Source organism: Perna viridis, chromosome 13 (assembly GCF_037379345.1).
Source record: "Perna viridis isolate PV_CMFRI_1.1 ecotype Kerala chromosome 13, ASM3737934v1, whole genome shotgun sequence".
Classification (NCBI taxonomy): domain Eukaryota; kingdom Metazoa; phylum Mollusca; class Bivalvia; order Mytilida; family Mytilidae; genus Perna; species Perna viridis.
Genome location: NC_142457.1, coordinates 12,365,488 through 12,393,335, shown reverse-complemented (window position 1 = coordinate 12,393,335; position 27,848 = coordinate 12,365,488). Strand labels below are relative to the sequence as shown.

At 31.2% G+C, this 27,848-nt stretch overlaps 1 protein-coding gene across 5 annotated transcripts in view; it reads left to right on the top strand.

Moving 5' to 3' along the window:
- Positions 1–27,510, top strand: part of LOC148599617 (uncharacterized) — a 72,386-nt gene extending 44,876 nt beyond the window's left edge. For all 5 annotated transcript variants that reach the window (XM_088557639.1, XM_088557640.1, XM_088557638.1 and 2 more), the window contains 10 exons: positions 14,974–15,132; positions 15,628–15,780; positions 16,183–16,266; positions 17,215–17,360; positions 17,637–17,751; positions 21,631–21,726; positions 22,181–22,339; positions 23,080–23,199; positions 23,816–23,914; positions 24,462–27,510. In XM_088557639.1, coding sequence (XP_088413765.1) covers positions 14,974–15,132; positions 15,628–15,780; positions 16,183–16,266; positions 17,215–17,360; positions 17,637–17,751; positions 21,631–21,726; positions 22,181–22,339; positions 23,080–23,199; positions 23,816–23,914; positions 24,462–24,584 — 1,254 coding nt within the window. In that variant the 3' untranslated portion in view covers positions 24,585–27,510. The remainder of the gene's footprint in view (positions 1–14,973; positions 15,133–15,627; positions 15,781–16,182; positions 16,267–17,214; positions 17,361–17,636; positions 17,752–21,630; positions 21,727–22,180; positions 22,340–23,079; positions 23,200–23,815; positions 23,915–24,461) is intronic.
- Positions 27,511–27,848: the final 338 nt, after the last annotated feature.

Sequence of the window (27,848 nt, the reverse complement as noted above, 5' to 3'; positions counted from 1 at the left end):
ACCCTTGATTTTGCCAGTGTATAAGGAATTTTCATCCTTTCTCCTTTTAGATATTAATGTTGAAAAAAAAACTATCATTGTCTTAAATCATTTAGGTGTTCATTTACCCATACTTTATTTTATATGTAGTAATACTCCATTGCCTGAAAAAAAGATACAATGTCAATGTTTTTATAGACATTACCCCTTTCCATGACAAGTAATCTCACAGAGTTGAAAGCCTTTAATTATATTTGGAATTTAATGTCATCAAAAAATGACATTGGCACAATTATTTTCTTTTCAGATTAAGTTATGGCCTTAACATCCTAATTTTAGGCCAACCAAAGGAATTGTTTTCAGAATTTTTTTTCTGTACAGCGATTTCTAAAAGCAGATGAATTATTTTGTTTCTTCATGTAACTTACAAACTCCATATCAAAACAAAAGTAATATTGTTTGCATGGTTTTTGAATACCATTTTTTCTGTTTTTGTCTGGTCCTCCGTAAACTGCGTCAGGGAATAGATAGAAATACATTGTACAAGGCATTTATGTGTCTGTCTGCCTGTCTGTCTGCCATCAAAATGCAGTGTTACAGCAGAAAACTGCAATCAGATCAGCCATCAGCTACTGATTAATCAGTCAATCATTAGCCATCAATATGTCAAATTATTGCCCAAATCAGTTCAGAGACTGTACCAACAGAGCAAAAATTGCTTTGACAGTACTGTTTATTTAGCACAGTACCAATATTATAAATCTAATGGCAACAGGATGTCACTGGTATATGTGTTGAGAGGTATTGTAAACCAAGAACTACTTATTCTTGGCCTGAAATGAAATATATTGCTTCAGAAGCAAATTACAAATCTAAATTTACTCCTAAAAAAAAACTAATGCATTAATCATTTTGAAAATGGTGAGCTATTAAGTTTAAAGCCATTGAGATTAGGTCATATCAAATTGTGTCACAGAAATTTGCCACAGTATTGAATCACGAGACTTCAATATCAAATCGCATATGGGCAGGAGACTTCTATTTCATAACAGTTACATCATGACACATGATAGGTGACTCTTAGGCCAAATATATAATAGTCTTGATTCCTGCTACCAGCAGGAATCAAGTAGAGTAGGTAGGTAGGGAAATTATTTTACTTTTCAAAATCATTTTTAATTGAGTTAATGAGGTTGAGAACTGTGCTTGAGCCAAAATGTCACACAAAAATAGGGTAAGTAGGGTAACAGGAAACAGACATATTATATTTTTTTGGCCTTAACAAACAGTTATATAAAAAAGTCAATGACAGATTGATTGCTATGGCCTTTACCTCAATCTTTAATGACCACAACAATCCAGTGTGTTGATAAATGTCCCATGATTGTCTACTTTTAGCATTTATTACATATCAGCAACAGCCTCTACATAATTGATGTTTCCAAGTCCTGTGAACAATTTAAAAGGTCTTATTGTTGAGTCCAGTGGGGAATCTGCAGATTTATGAAAAGGAACTCTACTATACTGGAGCCCCAAATTTTTCCTTATATGTGTTTATAATACAATGATAAATAGAAAAGTTGCCTGATTGTTTATGAAACTGAATTGGTTTCTGAGTATTGTCCATCAGTTGTATAACATTTATAAAAAATATTTTTGTAAAGGGGGCCCTTCCAATGCACCTGGTGATAATCTTCTTGTTTTTTTAATTTTGCTAGTTTTCTCTTTGTTTTCTTTGTGAATTCCTAAGAAGCCTTCAAAGGCATTTATTTGTTTTAAAACAAAGAAAAATGCTGAGAGCCCTTTTAAGTATGGTATGTTTTGTCATGACAAATAAAAAAAATAATGTGTTAATCACTCCATAAATCAGTACTTTGCTGTGCTAAAGTGATTTCTGAACTTGATTTTTCCATGCTGAGGATAAACCGAAGTGCATGTTCTATGGACTTTTACATTTTATTTTCAATGGGCAACACTGTAAATTTCAGGGCATCAGTTCCATGATTTCCATTTTTTTCACACATCTTCAGATTTAATTACATAGATTTTTTTTTAAATTGTTATTTTCACAGATCTATTTAACAGTTGCATAAACGAATGGAGATAAACATATTGTATTTCAAGAATAAGATCAAGGCGTCAATCTTGGATTTGATGGTGGAAAATTGAGTTTACTGTTGATGCCATAAGCAGGATTCTTGCCTCCAAATCTTCAAATATAATAGTTATGATCTAATTTGAATAAGAGGAGCAATTCCATTTCAGGGAACTAAGGGAACCTTTTGTTTGACACTAAACCTTACAAATTTTATCTAAACAATTTTTTCATTGATTAATGTTGACATAGAATTTTTGTGTTTTATAACATATGCCCTAATAGCATGATGAAGGATTTCATGTCTTAATTATTTAAATATGAGGCGTGATGCAGTACTAAGTTAACCAGAATATAAAAATAATCTCCTAACCAGACTGGTTTATTATCATTAGGGAACCAGTTAAGGAAATTTAATATTTGACTTTTATGGAATATAGTGTGATATTTCCACACTTTTAGATTTGTGTGTTAGTCTCAGTAAAATTTGTGTGTTAGTCTCAGTAAAAATCATGCCGAGAATGAAACACTGTAGAAAATAAAAGGGTACATTTTGATGGCATAATTTTACTATCAGAATCAAGGAATAAAAGCCAGATTTTCTAATTAAATCACTTTGAAAAATGACTTATAATTTCATTGAAATGAAATCCAAAGTAACCTCAATTTTTTAACATTGTAATGAAAATGCTCTAAACATTTGCAGTGATTCAGAATGTTAGTCATTTAATAAAGAGAAAGCTGCGTTGATAATGGATTTTTAACATGCATGCTTCAGATTTTGACCATTTTGCCTGATTCTTACAAAGAATCATACTTAGCTGCATGTTTTCGCATCTGGTAGCTGTGTTATATGTACCATTATGATAAGATCTGCTCCGGATTTCATTATTTTGCTTCCTTCTGTTATTGACGTCACCAAGATAACCATAGCTATTTATATTGCTAATATTTATATTGTTAATCAGAGTGTATATTTATCCATAGTGGCAAGCTCCCTTTGTTTTTTTTTTTTTTATATCCAATATTTTGTTTTTGAGTTATTGGAATCTGCTTGTAAAGAAGGTGGTGTCTTCTAGTTTTCCCACAATAACCCCAAAACTCCTTCACCAATTATTATGAAACTTTGGAAAAGTGTATTTATCAATTTATCATTTTTTTTTCTTTTTGAAAAAATCCAATTTTTCTTATATGAGTTACAGAAATTTATTCACAAAAGGAGGTAGATTCAGTTTTTGCCCAGTAACTCGAAAATGCTTCTATCAATTAAAATGAAACTATGGGAAAGTATAGACATCTTTAAGCTCTGGTAAGCTCCCTTTAATTTTGTTTAAAAATTTCCACTTTTTTGTATTTGTGTTAGAGTAATTTATTGTTATCAAAGGGGGGATTGAGTTTTTGTACAGCAACTGGAAAATGCTTCCACGAATTTAAATGTAACTTTGTAAAAGTGTAGATACAACATTGTTGGTTAACTCCCTTTGATATTTTGAAAAATTCTAATTTTTCATTTTAAAACACTTGAACCAACTTGTGTGATACCTCAAAATTATGTGATATGGTAATATTTGATTCAAAACAGCATTAGGTGAACCAATTCTATGTTTTAAGTATAAGACTTTCCAAAATATTTTCGTCTTGCATATAAATATATTTATGAAAGATTGATAGAAAGTCTACTTAGCAGCTTAACAGCTCAGTACAAAGTTGTTTCAATTATAGTCAATAGACAAATCTTTCATATGGTAAGGCATCATCTGTGTTTCCAACACTATAGTTGTTTCTAGTATAGTCCTACTTCGAGAATTATGGCTAAACCGACGTATTGACCTGCAGTGTGGGGGCATCACTAATATGTCTAGCTAATGTGGAATCTATTGTAGAAATTCAAAATGTTCTCATTCAACATTGACTTCACAAAACAATTTGCAATAGTGGTACTGTGCTCCGTTTCTGTCAGGAATCTGGTACTGTAAGTTGGGAAATTTTGCAGCTGTTTTAATTTTGGAATATTTAGCGCCTGTCTTGAAAGTACTAATATTAAACACCCCAAAAATGGAGTCATTTTTGATAGAGAATCTATGTATCTATTTCCATATAAATATGTCACAGATTTAATACTTAATAAGGCGTGAAAAAATTGTCTTTAGTCACACAATCGTCACTTTATTCATTTAGAAGCAATCCATTATCATTACATGTTAAGAATTAGCAGGGAAGTGCATCATTTCTTTATAAGCTTTGCTATCGGCCAGTAAGGTTTTCGACATGTGACACACCATCACGTTATTTGCAGTGTTTACATATTGTAATTAAAATGAAAAGTTATTCAATCAAAGAATGTTTGAAATGTGATGGAGTAAATGGTATTAAGGTACAACTATTCATAACAGTCAGGCAGTGTAGAAGTCATTTAAAGATTTCTTGGAAATGATTACACTATAGACTGGAAAGATTCATGAAATAAAAAAAAACTGCATTGATTAAGATTTGTTATCAAAGTGCAGCTTAAATATTTGGAAAGACTTGTAAAAGGATAAAAAAAACATTAAAAATTAATAAAAATAAATTAATTTGTGCAGCCGCTTTGACAAATTTTGATATCCTTATAAGAAAACAAATTAAAGTTGTGCGAGATGCAGTCAAAATTTTACATGCAATCAGATTTTTCCTGCTATAACTTAATCTGAGATAAAGTAGAAATATCTTCGTATTTCACAATCTGAGATAAAGTAGAAATATCTGTTTGGTTTCACAATCCGAGATAAAGTAGAAATATCTGTTGGGTTTCACAATCTGAGATAAAGTGGAAATATCTGTTAGTTTCACAATCAGAGATAAAGTAGAAATATCTGTTGGATTTCACATGATCTAAATGAATTACTTACACATGTACATTCTTCTGGTGAAACTTCCATTTTTATATTGTCTGAAAATTTTAGAATGAGGCAGTGATGGGGAAGCATCTGAAATGTCTTTATGTTCTAACATACATCAACAGAATTTCACAAATACTTCAGACTTAGTATAAAGCAAAGCTGCAGCCTGCCCTGTGGATTCCTCGTCTATCAATGAAGACCCATAAATGGGCTTGAGCTGACATTTTTCTTCCCAGTGGAGCTTTTTGTCTCTTAAACATATTCACAATTTCCATGCTTATTATATCAACCAGTTTCCAGTAAATTTGAGGTAAATTAGGAAATGCCAAAATAAATGGTTTCTTTTTATTTGATATTGAATTTGCCCAATCTTTAGAATTTGTCATATCAAATGTTCTTGATCATAGAGTAGCATGCCACATAAGAATCATGCAAAATGTGATTCATGGTTGAAAGCCTACCTATTTTTATTTTTGATGTTTTGTATAAAATGTCATAGTAAACAGAAAGTAACTTTCATATACATGTAACCCTTGTTCAAAGGAGATAAAAATTATATAGAATGTATTGTAGAAGTCAAAATTAAGGGAGATAACCATGTAAATGACACTAAATACAATAGCAACTATTGGATTTTCCATGTTGGTTATGTCCTAAGAGCAGGCAGATTTGAATGGATGATTATATATTTCATTATAAAGACCTATAACACAGTTAAATAACAAAAACAAAAATGAGTAGCCTTTTTTGGAGTGTATCACATATTACAGAGTTTGATTTTAGTTATTTTATGTTCTTTGTTGTGTAATTGTCTGTTTTCCATGTCTGGTCTTTGTCCCTGGATTACATTCTTTTGATTACCGCTATAACCTTGGTTCCCTTGATTACTCTTTGCATAATTCTTACAATGACTACTACTTCAGTACAAAACGACAGTTTGTTTAGCAATCATTTCTATGGTTATAGTAAACTTGAACTCAAGTTGTCTCACCAGCAAATTAGATTGCCTTCCCGCAATCTGGCTTTTCTTCTCTAATATTAAATTTCATTTGAAGTTTTTTGAATGAAGTAGTTCTTAAATCTGATTTAAGTAAAGAATGTTTGTACTGAAGTAAAAACTGAATTTACTACTACTTTTATCTTTGAAGTTCAATTTTATATTACTCATGGCATACACAGGCAAGTATTGTTCACATGAAATTCATGAATTGAGCTTATTAAAATTCACATGAACTTCACATGAAGTTTATGTGATTTATATATTTTATATTTCAACGATTTGATGGTATATCAAAATTACAATGTCAATAAGCATTCCTGTTCAAATTTTTTGGCAACTGTCTTTGCTCCCAATGGATCGATTGATTTTAAATTTAGTTGTGGCAATATAGAGATTGGACATACATTGTCAGTGATTTTGGATGCTGTCTGATATCAACTTCCTGTTTCATGGGACTTTGCTATTTTTCACTGTTTGGAATGATAGAGAAAAATATTTCGTCACCAAAATGTAGGCTCCCAACATATGGATTGATTTCAAATTTGGTGTGTTGCTGCATATTGATGGGAAATATTTTGTAAATGATTATGGTCTCTGTTTCATTTCAACATCATATACAAATGGGGGTATGCCTAGCACGACCATGTTCATGTGAAGTTCATTTAAAATGAATTTCATGTGAAGGCTTCATTTATTGGAATTTCATGTGAACTTTATTGCAGATTTTGTTTGCTGAATTTATGTGAAAATCACATGAAATTTTGGGGAAAAAAATTATGTTAGATATTTTTTTTGTGTTATAACTCAAGGCAGGGGAGATGTCAAATCCACTAAAAAGGAAGAAAAAATATGTTTTTGTAGGAATGCTTGAATGTATGCAAAACTTCCTCCTAAAAAATTATAACATTGGAAAAATCTCTGTTTTTGCATGGTTTTCTTGAACCCCCCCCCTAAAAAAATATTTTTGGCCTTGTTCTGTTCAACAATTTATTATAATTTATGTGTTTACTTTTCCCCTAATCTGAAGTTTTGATTTCTTCTGGAAATTGAATTGGATACATAAATAATAGGCAAGTGGAAAGCATTCATAAGACAGCATTCCTTGTGTTCCTGTGGCTTTTAAGTGAACAAAGTAGACCAAACAACCACTCCATTTGTATATAGACATAATGCATCATATATTCATACCCCTGTTCCAAAGGAGAGTGGAGTATACTGTTTAATCCTTGTCCACTTTTCTGTAACAATTGTTTCTGCCACACTTTTCTCAGCATTTTCTCATCACAGCAGCTTGAAATTTTCATTCTTCCTATAGGTATGCCATATGGTTGGATTCATTTTTGGAATAAATTTAAATACAACTTCAAGTTTTCCCCCGAAGACTTTGTTTATTTTCCTTTTATCATAATTGAAAGCGGGAGTGTGAAGGGTATTAATTTTTTACATTGTTCATGTAGAATATGATTAGTAATAGCCTGTGGTCCTTTTCACAAAATATCTGAAGTGTAAAACTAGACGTAAGTTATGACGTCATAGTAAATCAAAGTATTGTGACGTCATAACTTACAACTAATTTTACTGTTATGATTTTTTATGAAAAGGACCACAGGAATATTATCACAAGTGCCGAAGAATGCCTAGATTTTACGAAGAATGGCTAGATTTAATGAAGAATGCCTAGATTTAACGAGTGTTGGGAACTTGTTTATGTTGTCTGTTATTATATGTACCAAATCTAAATAATTTTTTTGTATTTTTATTCTTGTCTATTAATAGTAATGACGAATTCTACATTGATTTTTATTTTGATTAATCCAGTCACAAAATTAAAAAATTTTCGAATCCTTGCAATGAGTTCCTGGAATTTCAGAATTTACCACACAAGATTAAGACATTCAGGTAATAAATTTTATATTGTGATTTCTGAATTTACTGTCATAGGTGGAACTGATGGGGGATTTGGACCAGGCCCTCCCTTATGCTTGAAAAGTTTGATTAATTATGAGGAAAAAACTGGAAATCACTTGAGTGCCTCCCTTGGGCCATTTTTTTACCCCTTAGGCCAGTTTGTTGGACCCCTTTGGCCAGTTTGTGTCCCCTTAGGCCAGTTCATTGGCCCCCTTAGGTCAGTTTGTTGGTCCCTTGGCCAGTTTGTGGGACCCCCTTTTTTTTGCTTTTTCTGGATCTGTTACTGTATTTATACATGTATATCCTACAAAATAAAATAAAATATATACTACATGTACCTTCAATAACACCTTGTAATTTTGTACCATATTTATTCATGTATTGATTTATCAATAAAATGAAGACATTAGGAGATGATAATTGCTTTCTATGAAGATGAGCTTTTGTTGTTGTCTTCAATAGATGCTTACGTGATTGGATATTTTGTAGCTGAACTCGTATTGCTGATGAAAATACAGGTAGACAGTCGATGATTATATTCTGAACAAACGTGTGAAATTTGTTGTTTATAAAAATACTGTTTTGAATTGCGGAAGGAAAGGGATAGTGTATTTTGCTGTTTTGATCTGCGAGAGCGTATTTTCTTGATTATGATATCTTGATTTATAATTGAGCAAGGAACTTGTATAAATTGGAGGATTCTTTTAAAAGAGGTTATAAGAGTATAGCTAGAAGCATACATTGATTCAAATTAAACGGAGGACTTTGATCATTGGATGTAGTAACTTTTAAAACTATATACAAAATGTATATTTGATGTCACTATAAAGCTAGAATTTTAGAACTTAATTATTGAGTGGAGAACTGGATGAATACATCGTATATTTAATGCATTTCATTTTGAAAAATATCTTGATTTAATTTCCTCACTATAAGTTGCCCATTCGATAGTACTGCATGTGGAAGCACAAGTGGAATTTGCCGAACTGAATAAGGTGCAGTTGCTCACACTTTGACAACAGGGGCTGCTAATTGTAACTGTGACATTTCAAACATAAACATCTTCACAAATTTTGATTTGAAAATGTTCAATAGTGATTATAAATTTAAAGATAGTATGGAAATATATGTTTCTCTGCAGACTTGCAATGAATGAATTGGACTTGGTATATAAGGACAATACATACTAAATCATTGAAATGGTTTTTTTTCATCAACAAGAGTACATTGTAAGTAAACCATGTTTTTACTTCCTTCTCCTTGACTTTGTCTTTATCATTTTTCTTGTAGCATATGCACTAGAGGCCTGGGATTCCTAGTGATGTACCCCACACAACCTTTTATTTAAAAAAAAAATTGTAATGTTTGTGCAAAAATGTGGTCAAAAATTATTAAATGAATGCCTTAAAACCCTTCTCTCTTCCCTTTATAAATTTCTGGATGCTCCCCTGGTGTCTGTGTGTATGTCTGTTTTTCTTTCAAGTCATATTTTAGATATATCTGACTGTAAAAAATTAGAAAATGTTTTTGGGTCTTAATTCAATTACTAATTGTAGATTCTTATCATCACACCCAATAGAATACATTTTCCTAAAATAACTAAATCACATTCATGAATACAAGCAAAAATTTCAAACTTACAGTATATTCAAAAATGGACTGTTTTTAAGGATATTTGTATTTGAGCAATCATTTAATTATGTTTTTAACAAGACTGATTTAAGTACCAGTCTTTATAAAAATCAGACAGGACTTGAAGCAGTCAGTGAATGTAAGAAAACCACCAAAATCACCTTTATTTCAGTTACAAACCACATCATCAGTCTTTTGAAGTTGTTGTTGGGTTGTAATGTTTGTTGCACTATTATTGTTAATTGTGTTTCTAAATTGGTACTTTGCAAGAGTTATCTTTCTTGATTTGGTTGATTAAAATGGGAGATGAATTATGGTATTGTAAAGATATACAGCTAGGTCTAGGTCTTTATACAGTACTGACTAGAGTTATGTAAAAATAGAGCAAACTGTATGGCAGATTATTTTGGTGGGTGTAAATTTAGTTTTTGAGGCAAAGATCGAAGTATACAATTTTGACAATTCTAATTTTGGTGGATTCATAATGAACATTAAATAATTCAGCTATAATTAAATATTTTGATGTATTTATCTTGGCATATTTAGACAGACCACTAAAATACACAGAGATTAGCACCCTGCAAAAATTATTGGCTAGACAGTATGAGGACTGAAAACACTTTGTATGGTGGGTTTTTCTGCAGGACAATTCACCTCTATCATTGGGACTGTGTCTAATTCAGATTAATTAATTGGTTCTTAATATAATGAATGCTTAGGTTCATTTTAGCAAAAAATAAAATAGGAATAAATAAAACTGTACATGTTTACAGTGTTTATCTTAAATATAAAAAAAATTGGCACCTGTCATGTGAAACATGAGAATTGAAGTAAGCTGGCATTAACAACTCTGAACTCTACATGAACAATGATTTGATGATTAAACTAGAAATAAGACAATTAATGGTCTAGGTAATTCTGTGGACATTAATCCCATTTTTTTTATATCAAAGTACTTCTGACCTGGTGACAGTTTATAATCTAGGTATTAATATGTGAGCTATTGCCATCACTTGGTGTCTATCATTATCATATTTATTAACATTTTTTCAATACTCTTCTCCTCTGAAACTACTGGACCAGTTAGCGAAAAACTTGGTATGAATGTTTCTGCAGACAACTGACGTGGCAATTATTTAATTCATTAAAAGCATGGCTGCCATTACTAAGGATAGAAAATAGGGTCAGACAAAAGTTTTTGGCATATATCTAAAAAAAATTGTTTTTAGCTTAATTCTTACAGAGTAAAAGTGTTTATCATGATGAAATCTATCTGTTGTAAAATTTTCATTTTAATCTATGAAGCCTTGTTGGAGTTATTGCCCTTATTCAACATTTTTGTTTTGCTGTTTTTAATGTTTTCTTTGTAAAATCATTTTGCTTTTTAGTTCCGCATTATGGTTCAGTGCTTCAATGTGTTTTTTTCTTAGAAAATTTGAGGTTTTCAAAGCAGCTTATTATTTACATGTATGATAGTTAGGTAAGAGATCTTTTTAAAGATTTTGTTCCAGTTATTGTTTTTTTAGGGGCTGTGAACTTATCAATGTATTGCTTTCATATCAAAGCACTCATAAAGTACATTTTTTTAACTGGAAATACAGAAAAAAAAACACAATCTATGATTTAACTTGAGTACTTCCAAAGAGGGTACAAAGTTCTGGTAAAGTATTTTATCAATAGCTAATTAAAGTACATCATGTTTTTTTATGCTAAAAACTCTGTGTAAAAATTACATATACATTTTTTCTCTCTTTAAAGTTTCGTTCAAAAGAATGAGTAGTTTGTCCTCAAGGAATTCCAATATTTGCATTTTGAACAACTACTGAAGTGAGATCAAGAGACTCTTGGAATAAATTTTATCCAATGGGAATATTTTGATGTGTGATTGATGTTGGTCTGATATTTGTATTACATTTAATTAGCCAAATCAGTCTCCTTTGTAAATGTCAGAATGACTTCAGAAATCTTAGGAGACTTATTAACCTTATTTCTTTACCAGAAGAGTGACTTTACTACACTGCTTATGGCAAAATCTTAAATTTAATAGGTAATATCTTCATAATCCATCTGTTAATAGGATGAATTACATAATAAAAATAGTTAATTAATAATTAAATGGAAGCTTACTTGGTATATTTTATTATTATGTAATATCTATAGTGCAAGACCTCTTGTTTTGGAAACATTTGTTCTTGTCTTTGTACAACAGGCACATTCTAGTTTATTCTGCAATAAACCTTATACTATACAAAATAAGGGGGTCAAATAAAGCAAAGCTTTACTCTTCCACTGCATAATATCATCTCTTCATAAATTTTCAGTTATGAGCATTATCAAAAACAAAACAAAAAACAGGTAACTAGTTTCAAGGTTTCCTTGCCAACCACCCAAAAATTGCTTAAAGAAAAAAGAAAAATTTTGACAAATTTATTTCAATTTATTTAAAAAATGTAGTTGCAGGATAAAAAACAATACATGAACATTGCCAAAAATATCAATATATTTAGGAGTTGGAAATCCTCTCTTTTTGTTACACATTTTTTGCTAAATTCATACATAAATGAGGAAATGATAGCCTGGATCCCCCTTTTTTTCTAGACTACCTGATCAAAATCTCTGGATTTTCCCCTGGATGTTTGCCCTTTCCACAATGAATACTGAAAACAGCAAAATAACACAAGCTGTACATGTGTGGGTAGTTCAGTTAAATTTCTGTTGAAATTTGATTTGGTGAGAATTTGGCATCAGTTTTATTTTGACGTGATCTCCTAACTGCCACACTTTTATTTTAGATGACGCAGTGAGGGAACAAGTCTATGATGAAACCTTTCTTCACTAAACATGATTGTCGGAAGTCCCTTTTAGTATATTTCAACATATTTTTTTATCACCTGAATGAATCCTCCTTTTAGAATATGTGATTGATCTAGACATGGTTCACTTAAGGAGGTATACATAGGGTAAGGGACATACCTCATGAAATCAGTGATATGTTTGTATTATATTCAATTTCACCAAAGCCTCTCAAGCTTTTGTCTGAGGCAGAATAAAATGAATCCAAGTTAATAAGATGCTTACATAAGATTGATATAAAATGCTGAATACAAATGTTCCAATGGTTTTTAACAATTGTGTCCCTTACCCTAGGTCTACTCCTTAATTCAAGTATTTTTATTACTGGGTATATGTTATTTCTTTTACACTTTCATTCCTTACATTGATCTGCCTGTCTGTCTGCTGTGGTTTTAGGTTTTTTCCTATGAAGATATTGATAAACGATATCTTGATGTTTTTTGTTAACTTAAAATTTTCGAAATAGTAATTTCTAGTTCTAATCTATTTTTTTTTCTTTTTTTTTGATGCTCTACAGCTACTTTGAAAGTTATTGTTAAAACCAGTGTGAATATGTCAATCTCTCCATTTTTCCATCCATTAGTCTTGTTTTTGTCATCTCAACTCCTCTCAAACCATGCATAAAATAGAATTTCATGAAAATTGGTATGTAGAAAGAAGTTAAGTATTGGTTGTGCATATTACATTGTACTAGAAAATGTTGATTGCCGAAATTGTATGAGAGTTATGCCTCTTTGATCTTAGTTTACAAAAGTGCATGTCTGAAGCATACTGTCATTATAGCAACTTCACTCAAACTACTGAATTTATTCGTTTGGTATGAAAAAGACATAAGACCTGTGTACAGAACCTTTCATGAAAACTGAGGGATAATGTATTACAATGCATGGAGCATACTCAATATACACTACCCCAAAGAAAATTCTTTTGTTCTACCAAGTCCAGTTTCACTACAGTTTAGCTCCCCTACTAAGCACATAAGGTCTCATTGAGTTCAAGGTCAACTAAGTGTCAGTCATTTAAATACTGCTCAAGAGATCTGCTATCCAAAAGACTTACATCCTAATTCATTGCATATAATTGTTTCAGATGTCTTATTTGTTTTCTGCTTTATGATATTGTATTTCTTGTATAAACAAAATTAAATATAATATCATGAAAAGAAAATATACCTGCTATATTACAGCTGAAAGGTGTTAACCAAACACTGTGATGTTATTATAATAAAGTCTGAATATTAATAGAGGATATTTCATCTTTGTCATCATGTCTGGTGTGAGGTATATATACAATTAAAAAATGGAATAATATCGTGACAGAAAGTCATCATAACCATTTATACAACATTATAACCGGTTCAGATGTGCACAATTTTTCAAATGTGTGATGTCTCTTTTCTTCTTTGATCATAGTAACTAAAGATATGTTTTTTGAGAGCAGAAGTGTGAGTCGGGAAATTATTCCTTAGAAATAATCGAATGCATGTGACATTTTTAACGTGATAGAGTGCCATTGACATCATGCAGGATATTATTGATCTTCATTTCGAAAAAAAAATCAAATCTTTAAACTATTATTAAAAATAATCTAGAATTTATGATTATGAAGCATTAATTATAGTTGATTACTACCTTGATACATTATGTTGGTTCTTTTTAGCAGGTATCAGCTTCTGTAAAATTCAGGCAGTGGGTGAAACATGATATGAAATAACTTAAAACTCTGAGAGTAATTTAACTATTTGTACTGTCAGCATAAAAGAATAATGAAACAATTTTCCATAGAGTTGTGGTGAAATGAGTTATATTTTCATTGAAAAACGACTACAAGTAAACATTTTAGGGGCAGATAACTCTGTCAAAATCTTTAACTTTTCCACATTTTGATGACTAATTATTTTCATTTGACTTGATTTTTACCATAACTTGTACTTCAAAATTTTGCAACGCTTAAAGAAATTTTCAAATACTGCTTTGAGGATTTATAAAAGCTAAAGGATAAATGTAATAATTGAGAATACTATACCTATAGTGGCATGATTATCTCATAAAGTATAAATAATGACATTTTCCTTATCGATTGACTATTGTATTCAAGCTTGGATCAGATTCAAATGGTATTAATTTACAGCCCATACAATGGCAATTATTGAGAGATGGAGTTTGTCGTTCTTTGATCGAATGATAATCTTAAGATTATTAACTTTTCAATTACTGGGGTAGACCTAGGATAAAGGACATAACTCTTACAAATCATAGGAGTGTTTGTGTAAAGCATTTTACATCAATCTCATCTAAGCATCAAAGTGACTTGAATTTATTTCATTCTGTTTCAATGAAAGAATTATAGGCTTTGATAAAAATAAATATGATGCAAACACATCACTGATTTCAGACCTTACCCCAGGTCTAAATCCGTTAAACAGGAAAATTTGAATTTTTATTAAACATCAGGTGATTGTCATTTCCTTACCCCCCCCCCCCTAATTGGTAGGAACCAAAGTAAATCCAAATTTGGATAATACCTTAAATTGTTTTTAGGGTTCATTAGGCAATGCCAAGTTGGCTCATAAAGTAACTTGACCTCTTACACCAATCTCCTTCTGAAGTGGCCTCTCTTTTTTCCAGGTTTCTAGTGGCTGCAAAGAATGTGGTTGCTATGACAACAACAATGGAACAAATATTTGTGCCAAATGTGAAAAGAGAAGTATTGAGAGGAAGGAAATCATTCTGGAGATAAAGGAAACAGAAGAGAGTTATGGAAGAGATTTAGCTATCTTAAAAGAGGTATATTTTTGCATAATTAAACTCTTACTCAATGTCCATCTGTCTGAAATTTGTTGCAGATCTTGACTCACAATTGATGTATTGATTTCAAGTTTGGTGTTTGGCTTCATATTGATAGGGAATACATTTTATGTGATTTCGAGTGCTGTCTAATATCAACTTTCAGTACAAGTTCACCATTATCCACTATATGGAATAATAGAAAGAATTTTTATCACAAAAAATCTCAACTCCCAATAAATGGATTGGTTTCAAATTTGGTTTTTGCTCATATAGAAACTGCATATATTGCAATTTACTCTCCAATATCAAATTCCTGTAAAAGTAGGGTATACATAGCACAACATGTGCATCTTTATGTTATCAATTGGTTGACAAAGATGACTCAGAGAGAAAATCTAAATATCTGGAAATTAGAATAGTTTTGAACATATTTTCAAGGATTAGAGGAAACGAACACTTTATTAGTGGCCTCATACGCTTGCTTCTTTTCAGCATTTTTACAAGCCCATCAAGTCGGCTGGACTTTTGTCTATGGAACACCTGGAAGGGATCTTTCTAAATCTAGATGAACTGGTTCATGTCAACACACAGTTTGTCAAGAAGCTCCAGTCTGCTGTTGACATGGCAACCAAGAAAGGTGATGAGGTAAGTAAAATCATTATGGGAACCAGTTAGACTTTCTTCTGGTTTCCTTTACTGTGCAGTATCTGCGATACTTTTCAGGAAGTCACATGATTGCAACTAATATTTTCAAATCTTCTAGTGCTAAAGACTTGATTGTCATGATGAAAGTGCTTACCATATATGAATTATTTACTGTAAGTCGAGTTGGTGGTCATGATAGTTTGAATGATAGACTTTTAATCATGGGATCTGATATTTCATTGTTAGTTTAACCTGACCCAAGCAAGTGGCACAGAATATGTTAGAAAGCTGCGAATATTTTTGTGGAACTTTTGGTTGTTGAAAAAAGTACTATGTTTTGAACAATTTCAAAAAATGACTTACACCATCTAATTAATTCTTATTATTATTTTGTCTTCACAGAACTTGAGAACAGTCAGTATTGGAAACCTGTTTCTAGACTCATCGTCACTGATCTTAGCCTTTGAAAATTACTGTGTTAATCAGGTACGTTGTATTTACGAGAGTTTAGACATATATTTATACAGGCCAGATAATAGAGGCTGGTTGGAAAAAAAAATTTTTTAAATGTTTTCTTTCGTAACACATATGTCATATATGAATTAAAGTGGTACTGTGTTTTAAAGATGCTAAACCATTTAAATTATACAAGGCAGTTCTTTGTAACTTGAAAACGTGTATGGCTACTTATTGTTTTCTTCTGAAGTTTGAAACGTAAAACAACTAAAAAAATTCTACCTGCAATAATGAGCGCCTAGATGACCTAATTCACCTTTACCGTTGGTAGTAAACTGAAATACTGTGTTTTATAAAAGCTTATATCAGTTATTTTTGTTAGAGTCATTCAAGGAAAGAAGATGATTTGGGGGTAGATGTATGGACAACCTACATACCTTCTTGAAAATATTACACCTCCAAATGTGCCACCTTTCATAATCATATGGTTATTGATTCATATGATAATTTACATATGTTAGTCACATGATTATCATAAAATTCTCATATATTAATTTTGGCAAGGAAACATACGTTAGTCACATGATTATTATAAAATTCTCATATATTAATTTTGGCAAGGAAACATATTATAGTCATTAATTATGTTTGTGGAAAACATGATATTATTTATCATATGATAATCATGCAATAATCTTATGTAAACAGAAACATATGTTTATGATTTTTCATTTGTTTCATATGATTACCATATGTTGTATGTCATTTAATATTTGTGTGGCATTGTGTGGCACTTTGAATTGACATGGCAAAGGCATTAATTTGTTAGCCACTGCACTGTTACCCTCTGGTTAAGGTAGGATTCAATCCATAGTAGCATATGGTAACATTTTGTAAGGTGATTTATACATTCCTGTAATATTTGTATAAGATTTGATCTTCCTAAAATATTGCATAGATTAATTCTTTTAATTGTAGGGTCAAGCAGTGGTGCTATTGGAGCAGCTAGAGAAAGAAAAGGAACTACTGAGAATCTTTTTACAAGTGTCTCAGGACGAAAACCCTTTATTGAGGAGGATGCCTCTCAAATCTTTCCTCATGGTTCCCGTACAAAGAATTATGAGGTAAGTTGTATATTTATTCTGCTGAGGAAGATGCCTCTGAGTCTTTCTTCATTGTTCACGTACAAAGAATAATTAGATTAGTTTAGTATTTATGCTGCTGAGGAGGATTCCTACCACATTTTTCCTCATGTACAAAGAACAATTCTGCATAGTTTTTAAGCAATATTGGTTACTGCCTGTTTTGTTGGACTTTCCCATTTTTGACTATATGGAATAAGTAGTGGTATACCTTGAAAAGAAACTCCTGCAACTTAATAGTTTTTTTGTTTTTTTTAGATACCCTCTTTTATTGGAGCGATTATACAAGTTTACTTCAGGTGATCATACTGATAAAAGTGCCCTTATGGAAGCTAAGCTCAAAATTGAAGATATTCTGGATCATATCAACTCTGTAAGTATAAGTATTTAAACTCCATCTCTTTTAAAATTGTTATTTTTACTATTTTCACAGAGGTAGATGTTTTATAGTGTAAAAACATTTTAATGATCCTTCGACTTGTTACAGTCCTCATAATGGCCATAAGAGAAAATACTGATATTATTACCATACCCACCTGTGGTTCAAAGATAGCATAAATTTAGACATAATTTTTATGCATAAAATCATGAATTTTTGAGGACTTTTACCCCACAAAGTTTTACTTTTGAAGCCCCTAGGCAATAAAATTTTATTCAGTTTCAAAACGTTTTTTGATGAACTATGAATGATGACTAAAATATATCACATCGTCGTAAATAATTTTTCAAAACTCTTCTCCTCTGACACTACTTGACCAATTTGAACTAAACTTGGAATGAATATTTCTTGGGGTATCCTGCATAGAACTGATGTGGGGATTTTTGATCCATCGAAAAACATGACCGTCATTACTAAAAATAGAACATAGGAGGCAGACAGTGGTTTTCACATATATCTCCAAAACTGTTAGGTTTAACTAAATTCTGACATGGGTAAAAGTATTCAGCATGATGAGATCTATCTGTGGTCAAATTTTCAATTTAATCCGTTTAGCCATGTTGGAGTTATTACCCTTTTTCAACATTTTTTGCTATTTTTTATGTTATTTCTTTCAAAAATCTTCTCCTCTGATACTACATGACCAGTTGGAACCAAACTTGATATGAATGTTCCTTTGGGTATCCTGCATAGGACTGATGTGGGGATTTTTGATATGTTGAAAACATGGCTGCCATTACTAAAAATAGAACATTGGGGTCAGACAGTAGTTTTTCGCACATATCCAAAACCGTTAGTTTTAGCCAAATTCTTTCAATAGCTGAAATGATCCATATTATTAGGACTACAAAAGTCTTTAGGGATAAAAGTTGTCCGACGATTCCTTGTAAGAGTTATTGCCCTTGAAAAGGGAAAAATGACAGGTTTTGGGTTTTTTTTTTTTTTACAGTTTTCAGCTTATATCTTGAAAACTATGATAGAAATTCTTCTTAAATTTACTGCCCTTGAAAGACAAAATTCAACCAGGTGAGCAATTCAGGCTCCTGGGAGCCTCTTGTTATGGTGTATATATCCAAGTAAAGAAGTATCAGCGGGGGATCCAAAAGAGGGATGTTGGGGGTTGGCAACCCCCAGTGTTCTAGGATTACTATTTCCCGTTACCCAAGGCAAGTGAAATTTGGGTCAGGGAAAGTTAGGTACTTAATTACACTTTCCTGTGGAAAGTTGAAAACTTCATGTGCTGTAAGGATTTGTTTTGTTAGTAAAGCAGTCATTGACAGTAAAAAAGTTGATTTTATATGGATTTTTTGCAGGGAAACCTCAATTTCTGAAAAATCCTAGAACACTGCCCCCTTTTTATTGAAAAATTTGTCATTTTCACATGTAAAATTGATAAATAATGGCAAATAATGTCGTAGCACCCCTTTTTTTATGGGGTGGTACCAGCTGGTACCACTCCTTATCAAAATGTCCAGACCAGCCCTGAGTATACTTTAATCATACACATGCTATATATAAACAAACACTTTTCACCTTTGATGCTATATTGTCATTGCACTTTTGTAATCTATCTGATTAGCACATACTTCTCCTTCTCCTTTTGAGGATTGAGATTAGCCCTGAACAATAGGAATTAGCACTATGTTCAGTGATGTACTTAATTATCGTAATTTACACATTGATTTGTCCTCTTGTCTGAACTTTTTATTATCACTTGATTTAGTCACATTTGCCATATTAGTGTCCTGACTCAAGTCTTCGATCCGATAGAATTTTGTTTTTATATCTCCATTAAAACAAAGATCAAAAGATTTTTTCATTTCTGTTTGTCTGTCTGCCCTTGTAACCACTTCGTAAAGCTGGATCAATTGATCAATTCAACTTGGGCATATTATCCTAAACCATTCAAATTAACTTTGATAAAACATTAAAAGGTTTGATAATATATACAGGTATGCTTGCAAGGGGAGATAACTTAATGGTTTACAAGCACTAAGACCTTTAAGTGGATATCTCTTTTTTCATATATGGTGTATGTTGTGGTATTATGGGGAGATTTGAATGTATTATTGAGGGAATTTTATGATGTGAATGTTTGTTCTTTCAATTTTTTTTTTACCTTACATTAAAGGGGATGGTTAAGGCCCTAAAGAACTAACCTCACAGCAGATGTTAGTCATTAATGAGTCTTTACTTTTTTGTTTATTTTGGAGAAGTACATGTCATTGTCCTGTCACAGTGGACTTTAATTTTTTTTATTGTTTAGGCTTTTTGAAGCCTACTTAAAGACTTTTTTTACACTTGTTGAAGACCTTTTGCATAATCTCTGAAAGTATTTACTATTTTGTATGTGGGTCTCTTTTGTATATTTGTTCTGTTTCACAGAATCCAATCTTTTTTCTAGTTTGAAATAAGTCTGGTTAGTTTGGTTAGTTTTTTTAGTTGATGTTTAAACTTTTTAAAAGTATTAATCTTCATGCTATTTGCTTTTAATACAGCTTGCACATTTTTTGTGCATGCTTGTATAAGCTAGTACATCCAAAATTGCCAGTACAACATTCTTAATTTTGGTTGAAGGACAAATCATTTATTTACAAGTAGTTCAAAAATTCAAATCTTATTGTTTTCCATTTGATATACTTTCTATAAAAGTATCCAATGACTAATTGAACAACTTATTTTTTTTTTTCAATTTAAAAAAAAGAAAATATTTCATTTCTATGAAGTTTTCAATAAAGATTCTTATTTTAGACATAAACCTGATATTAACCTTCAGACTTGCAATAAAGATAAAGTTTCTAACATTGAAACAGATTTAAAATACAATTCCCAATATTTATCTATTTCTTGGTACTGTCTTCTTCTGTGATGTTCAAGTCATAAAAATCAAAAATAGATTTGTAATGCCTTTGACATTTTGATATTTTTTTAATGACGTATGTAACCTGGAATGAGACTTTTTATTGACCCAATTCAACAATTGGTAGCAAATAGCTTTTCTGTCTGTCTGTCTGGCTGTGTAACCTGGAATGAGGCTTTTTATTGACCCGCTTCGAAAATAGGTAGCAAATAGCTTTTCTGTCTGTCTGTCTGTCTGGCTGTGTAAACTGGAATGAGACTTTTCATAGACCCACTTCAGCGATAGGGAGCAAATAGCTTTTCTGTCTGTCTGTCTGGCTTTGTAACCTGGAATGAGACTTTTCATAGACCCACTTCAGCAATAGGGAGCAAATAGCTTTACTGTCTGTCTGTCTGTCAAATAAAGTCAGTTTCTTTCTGCCATCAATTTAAATTCAGAAAATAACTTCTAAAGTAGTATAGCCATGATCTGTTATCTGTTATCTGTCTGTCTGTCTGTCTGTCTGTGATAAAATCTTGTTCAATGATCTTCAAATCATTAGTAATTGGAAAATAGATTTGTTTCTTTGACATTTTTTTATATTGTTTTGAATAACAGTACCTGAAATAAGACTTTGAATTGACCCACTAAAACAATAGAGAGTGAAAAGCATTTATTATCTGTTCGTCTGTATGTCTGTCTGTCTGTCTGACTGGCTATGAATATTGATTTCTTTGGCTTTTACTAGTAGTGCTAAAGATTTCAGAGAAGGAAAGCCATGATAATTGTAACACAGTGACATGGTTATATTAAGATGTATCTGTCTGTTCATGGGTCTTGTTTGTTACTTCATGTATTTTTTTTTGTTATATGGCATGTTTCTTATCTCATATATTTTTTTCTGTAATTAGTGCAATAGTTAACATAACTGGAATTTAATCAATTGATTTAATATGAAAATGACTTTTTTTCAGAAAACAAAGCACGGAGGAACAGTCAAGTTGAAAAGAAAGATTTCAGAAAGCATTTATCAAAGAATATCAATAACAGAAAAGATAGAGGTCAATAAGGTATGAAGAAAGGAAAGAAATTGACCACCCTATTCCACTTTGATCAGTATCTATTATCCACTTAATCAAATTTTATTCGAGTAACATAAGATTGTCAACACAGGATTAAAGCCATAACGGAATGACATTTAAATTTACAATGCATGACAAGGGGCCAGATTAAGATGTGCAACATCACATTAAGAAATCCAAGATGGCCACTGTTAATAAAGTCTAAAAAGGCTCAAAAAGGTAGACAAAATGTAGGGATTGATACTTATTTTTCAGTTTAAAAAATAACTACAAAAGCTACAAATTATCTGTATCAAAAATTCAAGATCGGCCTTGATCAAAAATCAAAAATATTCATATAGCAGTAGATACTGATTTTAAGGGCTACAGTGACAATATATTCATTTTATTAAATTATACTGTTTTAAGTGACCCTAAATTCACTTTAAATTCTTTTTACCAGGTCGCCATAGAGGTATTAGGCTGGAACAGGAAGGAAGTCTGTGATGTTGTCATGTGTCGTCTGCAGGTAGCAGCACTCTCAGACCAAACATGGGCTGCTAGACGTTTGAAATCTTTGAAGTTTACCACTGTTCATTGTGTTCTTCTGACTTTAGGACAGGTAAATAAACATTCAGTGTTGATTGATTGAGTAGATTGTAACCCTTATTCAACATACATTTTATTCTACTTTGTCTTGTTATATACAAACTTACAAACTACAATTTGATTCAGCACATTCATGATAAAGTATGTTAAGGTAAAAAAAAATAAATGCTTCACTGTGAACCCTGTCTAAAATGAATCCTGAATGATCAGAAAACCTGTTTTAAGGATGTTCACTGCTCATGTTCAGCCATTTTTGTAAGATTTTCGGATTCCTCTGGTTTTATCCATTTCATAGCATTGATATTTTTTGCCCTGTGACCCCCACTGTCACTTTCACAATTTCATTAAAAACACCTTAAAATGTTATTTAGGGAGTTTTTATAAAATCCTTGTTATTTCTAATCGGTAATACCTTTTAAGACAAAACCTTTTCCCACCAAAATTTCAAATGCTTTAATCTCAAAAACTGACCCATCCAATTGTTTAGCACATAACTATAAGATCTTTAAAGATTTCACAACACTTTGAAATCTTTATTTTTCTTAAACAGAGCAGTGAACATTCTTAGCCGTATACTTGTTTGAGTCCCTTCAATTAAGTTTAAATGTATTTTAACCTTTGCACTATTTAAGAAAACACCTGTCTAAAATGATCCAAAGGGAGTTGTGTTTAAACAGGTATCACTGTAGATGCTTCTTCCATATAAGGTCATTTAAATGATTTAAATCTACTCTTTTCATTCCATGTTTTCAGAGTGACACAGATTTATCAGAGGTAGAAGATGATAATCTTTTGTTTGCCAAGAAGACAAGAGTTATTCAGGCTGCAGTAGTATTAATCAAGGAGAAGAATGGAAAATACCAAACATTCAGGGTATGTCAGTTTTATCCAAATACCAAACATTCAGGTTATGTCAGTTTTATCCAAATACCAAACATTCAGGGTATGTCAGTTTATCCAAATACCAAACATTCAGGGTGTGTGACAGATTTAGCCAAATACCAAGCATTCAGGGTATGTCAGGTTTTACCAACTACCAAACATTTAGGGTATGTCTGTTTACCAAATACCAAATATTTAGGGTATGTCTGTTTACCAAATACCAAACATTTAGGGTATGTCTGTTTACCAAATACCAAATATTTAGGGTATGTCTGTTTACTAAATACCAAATATTTAGGGTATGTCTGTTTACCAAATACCAAACATTTAGGGTATGCCTGTTTACCAAATACCAAACATTTAGGGTATGTATATCACATATCCAACAATTTTGATATAGGTTTTCCAGGGGAAAAAAGGATTTAATTGTAGTAAATTTTAGCTAATTTGTGAACAATAATTAATGCATTTCAAAATTAATGTGGAGATGAAACTATGATTATTGTTACTTGAAAATTTTTCTGTACAAAGTTTATAAATTCAATAAAAAATTCAAAAGTGGCAGATATAAAAGTATTAATTGAGTTTTTTTTTACTTTATTTACAGGAGCCTTTCATGTTAAATAGATGTGTAGTCAGTGTGGATCCAGACATGGAGTCAGCCTTTGAACTCTCTGATCTAAGTCAAGAGCCTTGTTTATTTAAGGTAAGTTACGATTTCAAAATTGCAAGACAATCTGAGAGTATCAATTGCCATAGAGACCTTGTAAAATAATGGTTAACTGTAATACATGTACCTCATTAATGTACAAATGTATTTTGATAAGAAATAAATGTGCCTGGTATTAGAAATAAGTGTTTACCCACATGCCTGCCAAATTTGAAAGTGACACAGGGCAACTAAATCTTATTATAACTTTTCTTTATAAAAGTCACAACATTAACTTACTAAAATGGAGCAAATATGGAGACAAATTTGTTGAAAGATTAATAACTGTGATCTTATTAAGAGAGCAAGTGGATTCTGGAATTCATGCTAGGCTACATGTTGTAAATGGGGGAAAAGATTGGTTGAAAAGTAAATGTGGAGGGGAGCCTGGTGCAAAATATTTTGGGTAAAATTTATGGAAAATCAAGATTTGTAACAAAAAATATAATTTCTTTTCAATTTTAAGCGTAACTATTCCTTTTGTAACCTCTGAATCCACCACTTGGGATTGCTTGACTTATAAATTCAATGTTTTTTTATGTAGGGTGATGATCTGAAGGAACTGAAGTCTTTCTTACAAAATGTAAAACAGCAGACATTAAATCTAGCAACATGGAGGAAGAGACGGAACGCTTTACCAAATATCATGATCAAACACATGGTCTGATTCAAAATGATGGAACTCCCATTTCATTTTGTTTACTGAACGTCAGTAGAAGATGTTTGATATTTAATCGTGGTCATACATATGGTGAGGTTTAGAATGACGAACTCTAGTTTCATGTTCTTTATGAAGCATTGAGAGGAAATACTAGACTTTTTCATCAAGGATCGACTATCAAGTCATATTGTCATTATCCAGTCACACTAATATTGACAATTATGGTGAATCATGTGAAGAAGACAAATAATTTTTAAGGTCATTGTGGCTATGGTCATATAGCAGTCATTTGTTGTCATTACATCAGCGGATATAAAGTATTGTAAACATATTAAGTAGCAGTCTTAGTAAAAAAAATCATGCAAAATCTGAAAAATGTGATACACTCGGCCCCAAAAAAGGCTACATATTTTTATTTTTGTAATTAAGTTGTTTTATGGGTCTGTATTGTGAAATGTGTAATTATTCATTCAAATCTGTCTGCTCTTAGGAGATAATCAACATTGAAAATCCAATAGATTCTATTGTATTTGAGTGGCATTTACAGAGTTATCTCCCTTACTTTTGAAATCTACAGTGCATTCTATACAATTTTTGTCTCCTATGAGCATGCGTTATATAAAAAACCAAATGTTAATTTCTGTTTACTAAAGCATTTTAAACAAGATATCAAAAATAAAAATATGTAGGCTTTCCAACCATATATCACATTTTGCATGATTCTTTGCTGGAGTGCTACTTACTTTTGTCATGTTGTGGTGTTCAGATAAGCACCAAAAACAATATTTTTGAAATTTATTTTTACACCTTGAAGTGATAATAATTTTTCAAAAATCTCTATAATTGAAACATGCAAATATATTCATTTAGCAAAATTGATAATTAAGAACAGAGAAAATAAATATGTTTACAATAGAGATGACACAAGATATTCGCAAAAAGACTGAGCCTCAAGATATTAGAATGATAGTGGAAGAAAAAATCAGTGTTTTGGTTTGATTTATTGCTAAAGGAAAGTGTTTGGGCAAATATTGATGTGGAAAGTATTTTTGGATGCACAAACATAGGTAATAGAACTATAGTCTATAAACCGTATTGTGCATAAAAGCCAGGCAATAATATCTGAGATTAGGAAATTTGTTCAGCTAAGAGTCTTAAGCCAGTTATGTTGCCTAAGAAGATGATGTGATTGTCAGATTACTGTGTACACCATTCTGTGATCATGTTGAGTTTAAATGAGTTCAGTGAGTCTAGCATGCAGGTACGATTGTGAAATGTGCAGTACAGTAATAAACAGCATTTCATTTGACATTATACATTAAAATTCCTTAAAATAGATCTGTATTTAGGTTTGCTTATAGTACAAATCAAGCATGCATTTATTTTTTGTACTTATTTTAAAAGTATTTCAATACATTAACATTAATTATTCATAAATTAAAATTCATAGAAAAAGTAGAGATGAGAAATGTGCAAACATGTTTTTATATAAATGCATTTAAAACGTGAACTTTTACAATTTATGATCAGATGAAATCCTGCATTTAGGCTAACTTATTTTTATGATAGATGCATTTAAAAATGTAAGTATTAAATAACAGTTCCTTTAATACATTGTCTTCATTAGCAGATCCAGGAGTTGAGGTCATGAGTTTGATCCAGTTAATGGCCCAAACTTTTACTAAAATGTAGTTTCAACAATTTTACCATCCATAGCAGTACAATGCCTGATATTGAAATTATAATTGTCTTAACATACAAAATACAAAATCTTTTTTGCTTTTTTTTCTTTAATTTTTAATACATGCAAGTTTATGATGCCTTAATTATATACTAGCAGACCAACTTAGTTTTTTATTATTGTGCATCAGTTTCAATTTGTTTGAAATACAACTCCCCTGAAAGAGGTAGACCTCGGATAAGGAACATAACTCTTACAAATCATTTGAATGTTTGTATTCAGCATTTTACCACAATCTCTTGTACGCATCAAAGTAACTTGGACTGATTTTATTCTGTTTCAAATGAAAGCTTGATAGGCTTTGGTGAAATTAAATATGATACATACATATCACTGATTTCAAGAGTATGTCCCTTACCCGAGGTCTACCTCCCTTATAGATAAGTTAAATTGATATCAATACAAATATATACAAAAACATGAAATCTAGCTTGGTTTTCTGTACTGTAGTTGGATTCATTTAAAGGGAGATAATCCAACAATTTTCTCATTCACATTCAAACTGAGCAAGTCAAAAACTTGTGAAATGAAATTTCTTATGTATCATGAATTTCCATTATAAAGTTTTACATCTTGATGTGAAATACTTTTCTTCCACCTTTTTAATACCTCCGAAGGAGTGGGAGGGTTAACCATTTACCCTCGTGTATGTTTCTGTCTGTAACAATATTTTCCGCCATTGTTTTCTCAGCAACCACTCATCAAAGTGGCTTAAAATTTAAACACATTCTTCCTGTATGTATGCCATATGACAGGATCCATTTTCGTAATTTTGTTTTTTACAACAACTTCCCGTTTACCAAGGACTTTATTTTCCTTCCGTCATGATTGAAAGCAGGGGTATCACTAGTGAGCCATCGCTTACATATTTCTTGTTTTATTGTGTTATTATCTGTGATAGTTTTTTGCTCAAGTCCCTGTAATGAGTGTCTTTTATTTATTTTGTAAATTGTAATAATTGCAAAATTTTGTAAATAACTTAATTTATTTTAAGTTTGTACATTGTAAATTTTTGGTTCAGTGCTTAAAGTTGTTCTGTACAATATAAATACATTGTAATTTGTTTTGTACATTGTAATTTGTTTTGTACAGTGTTATTTGTTTTGTACATTGTAATTGTGATTTGTACATTGTAATTGTAATTTGTCAAATTGTATTTTTATACATAAAAGTTGTTTTAAATTATTTGTTAAAATTGAAAATGAATAAACTAAGTAAAACCAAATTCTTTAACTCAATTTTTACATATTGGTAAATATCATTAAACAAATACAAAGCCTCAAATACAGGATGATTTAGATACATCAAAAATCAATGTATATGGCCTGAACATGAAACAATATACATACATAATGTAGCCAACAGAAGAAAAAAAACAAACAAAATAATACTGAAGATAAGGAAAGCAAGAGACTGCTTAACAGTAAAGACAATTTGCTTTATGGTATGGATTTTGCCCATTGTTGAAGATAATGTGGTGGCCTAATTGTTTGTTGCTAAGGTAAAATTAGGATCTGGTTTTAAAAAAT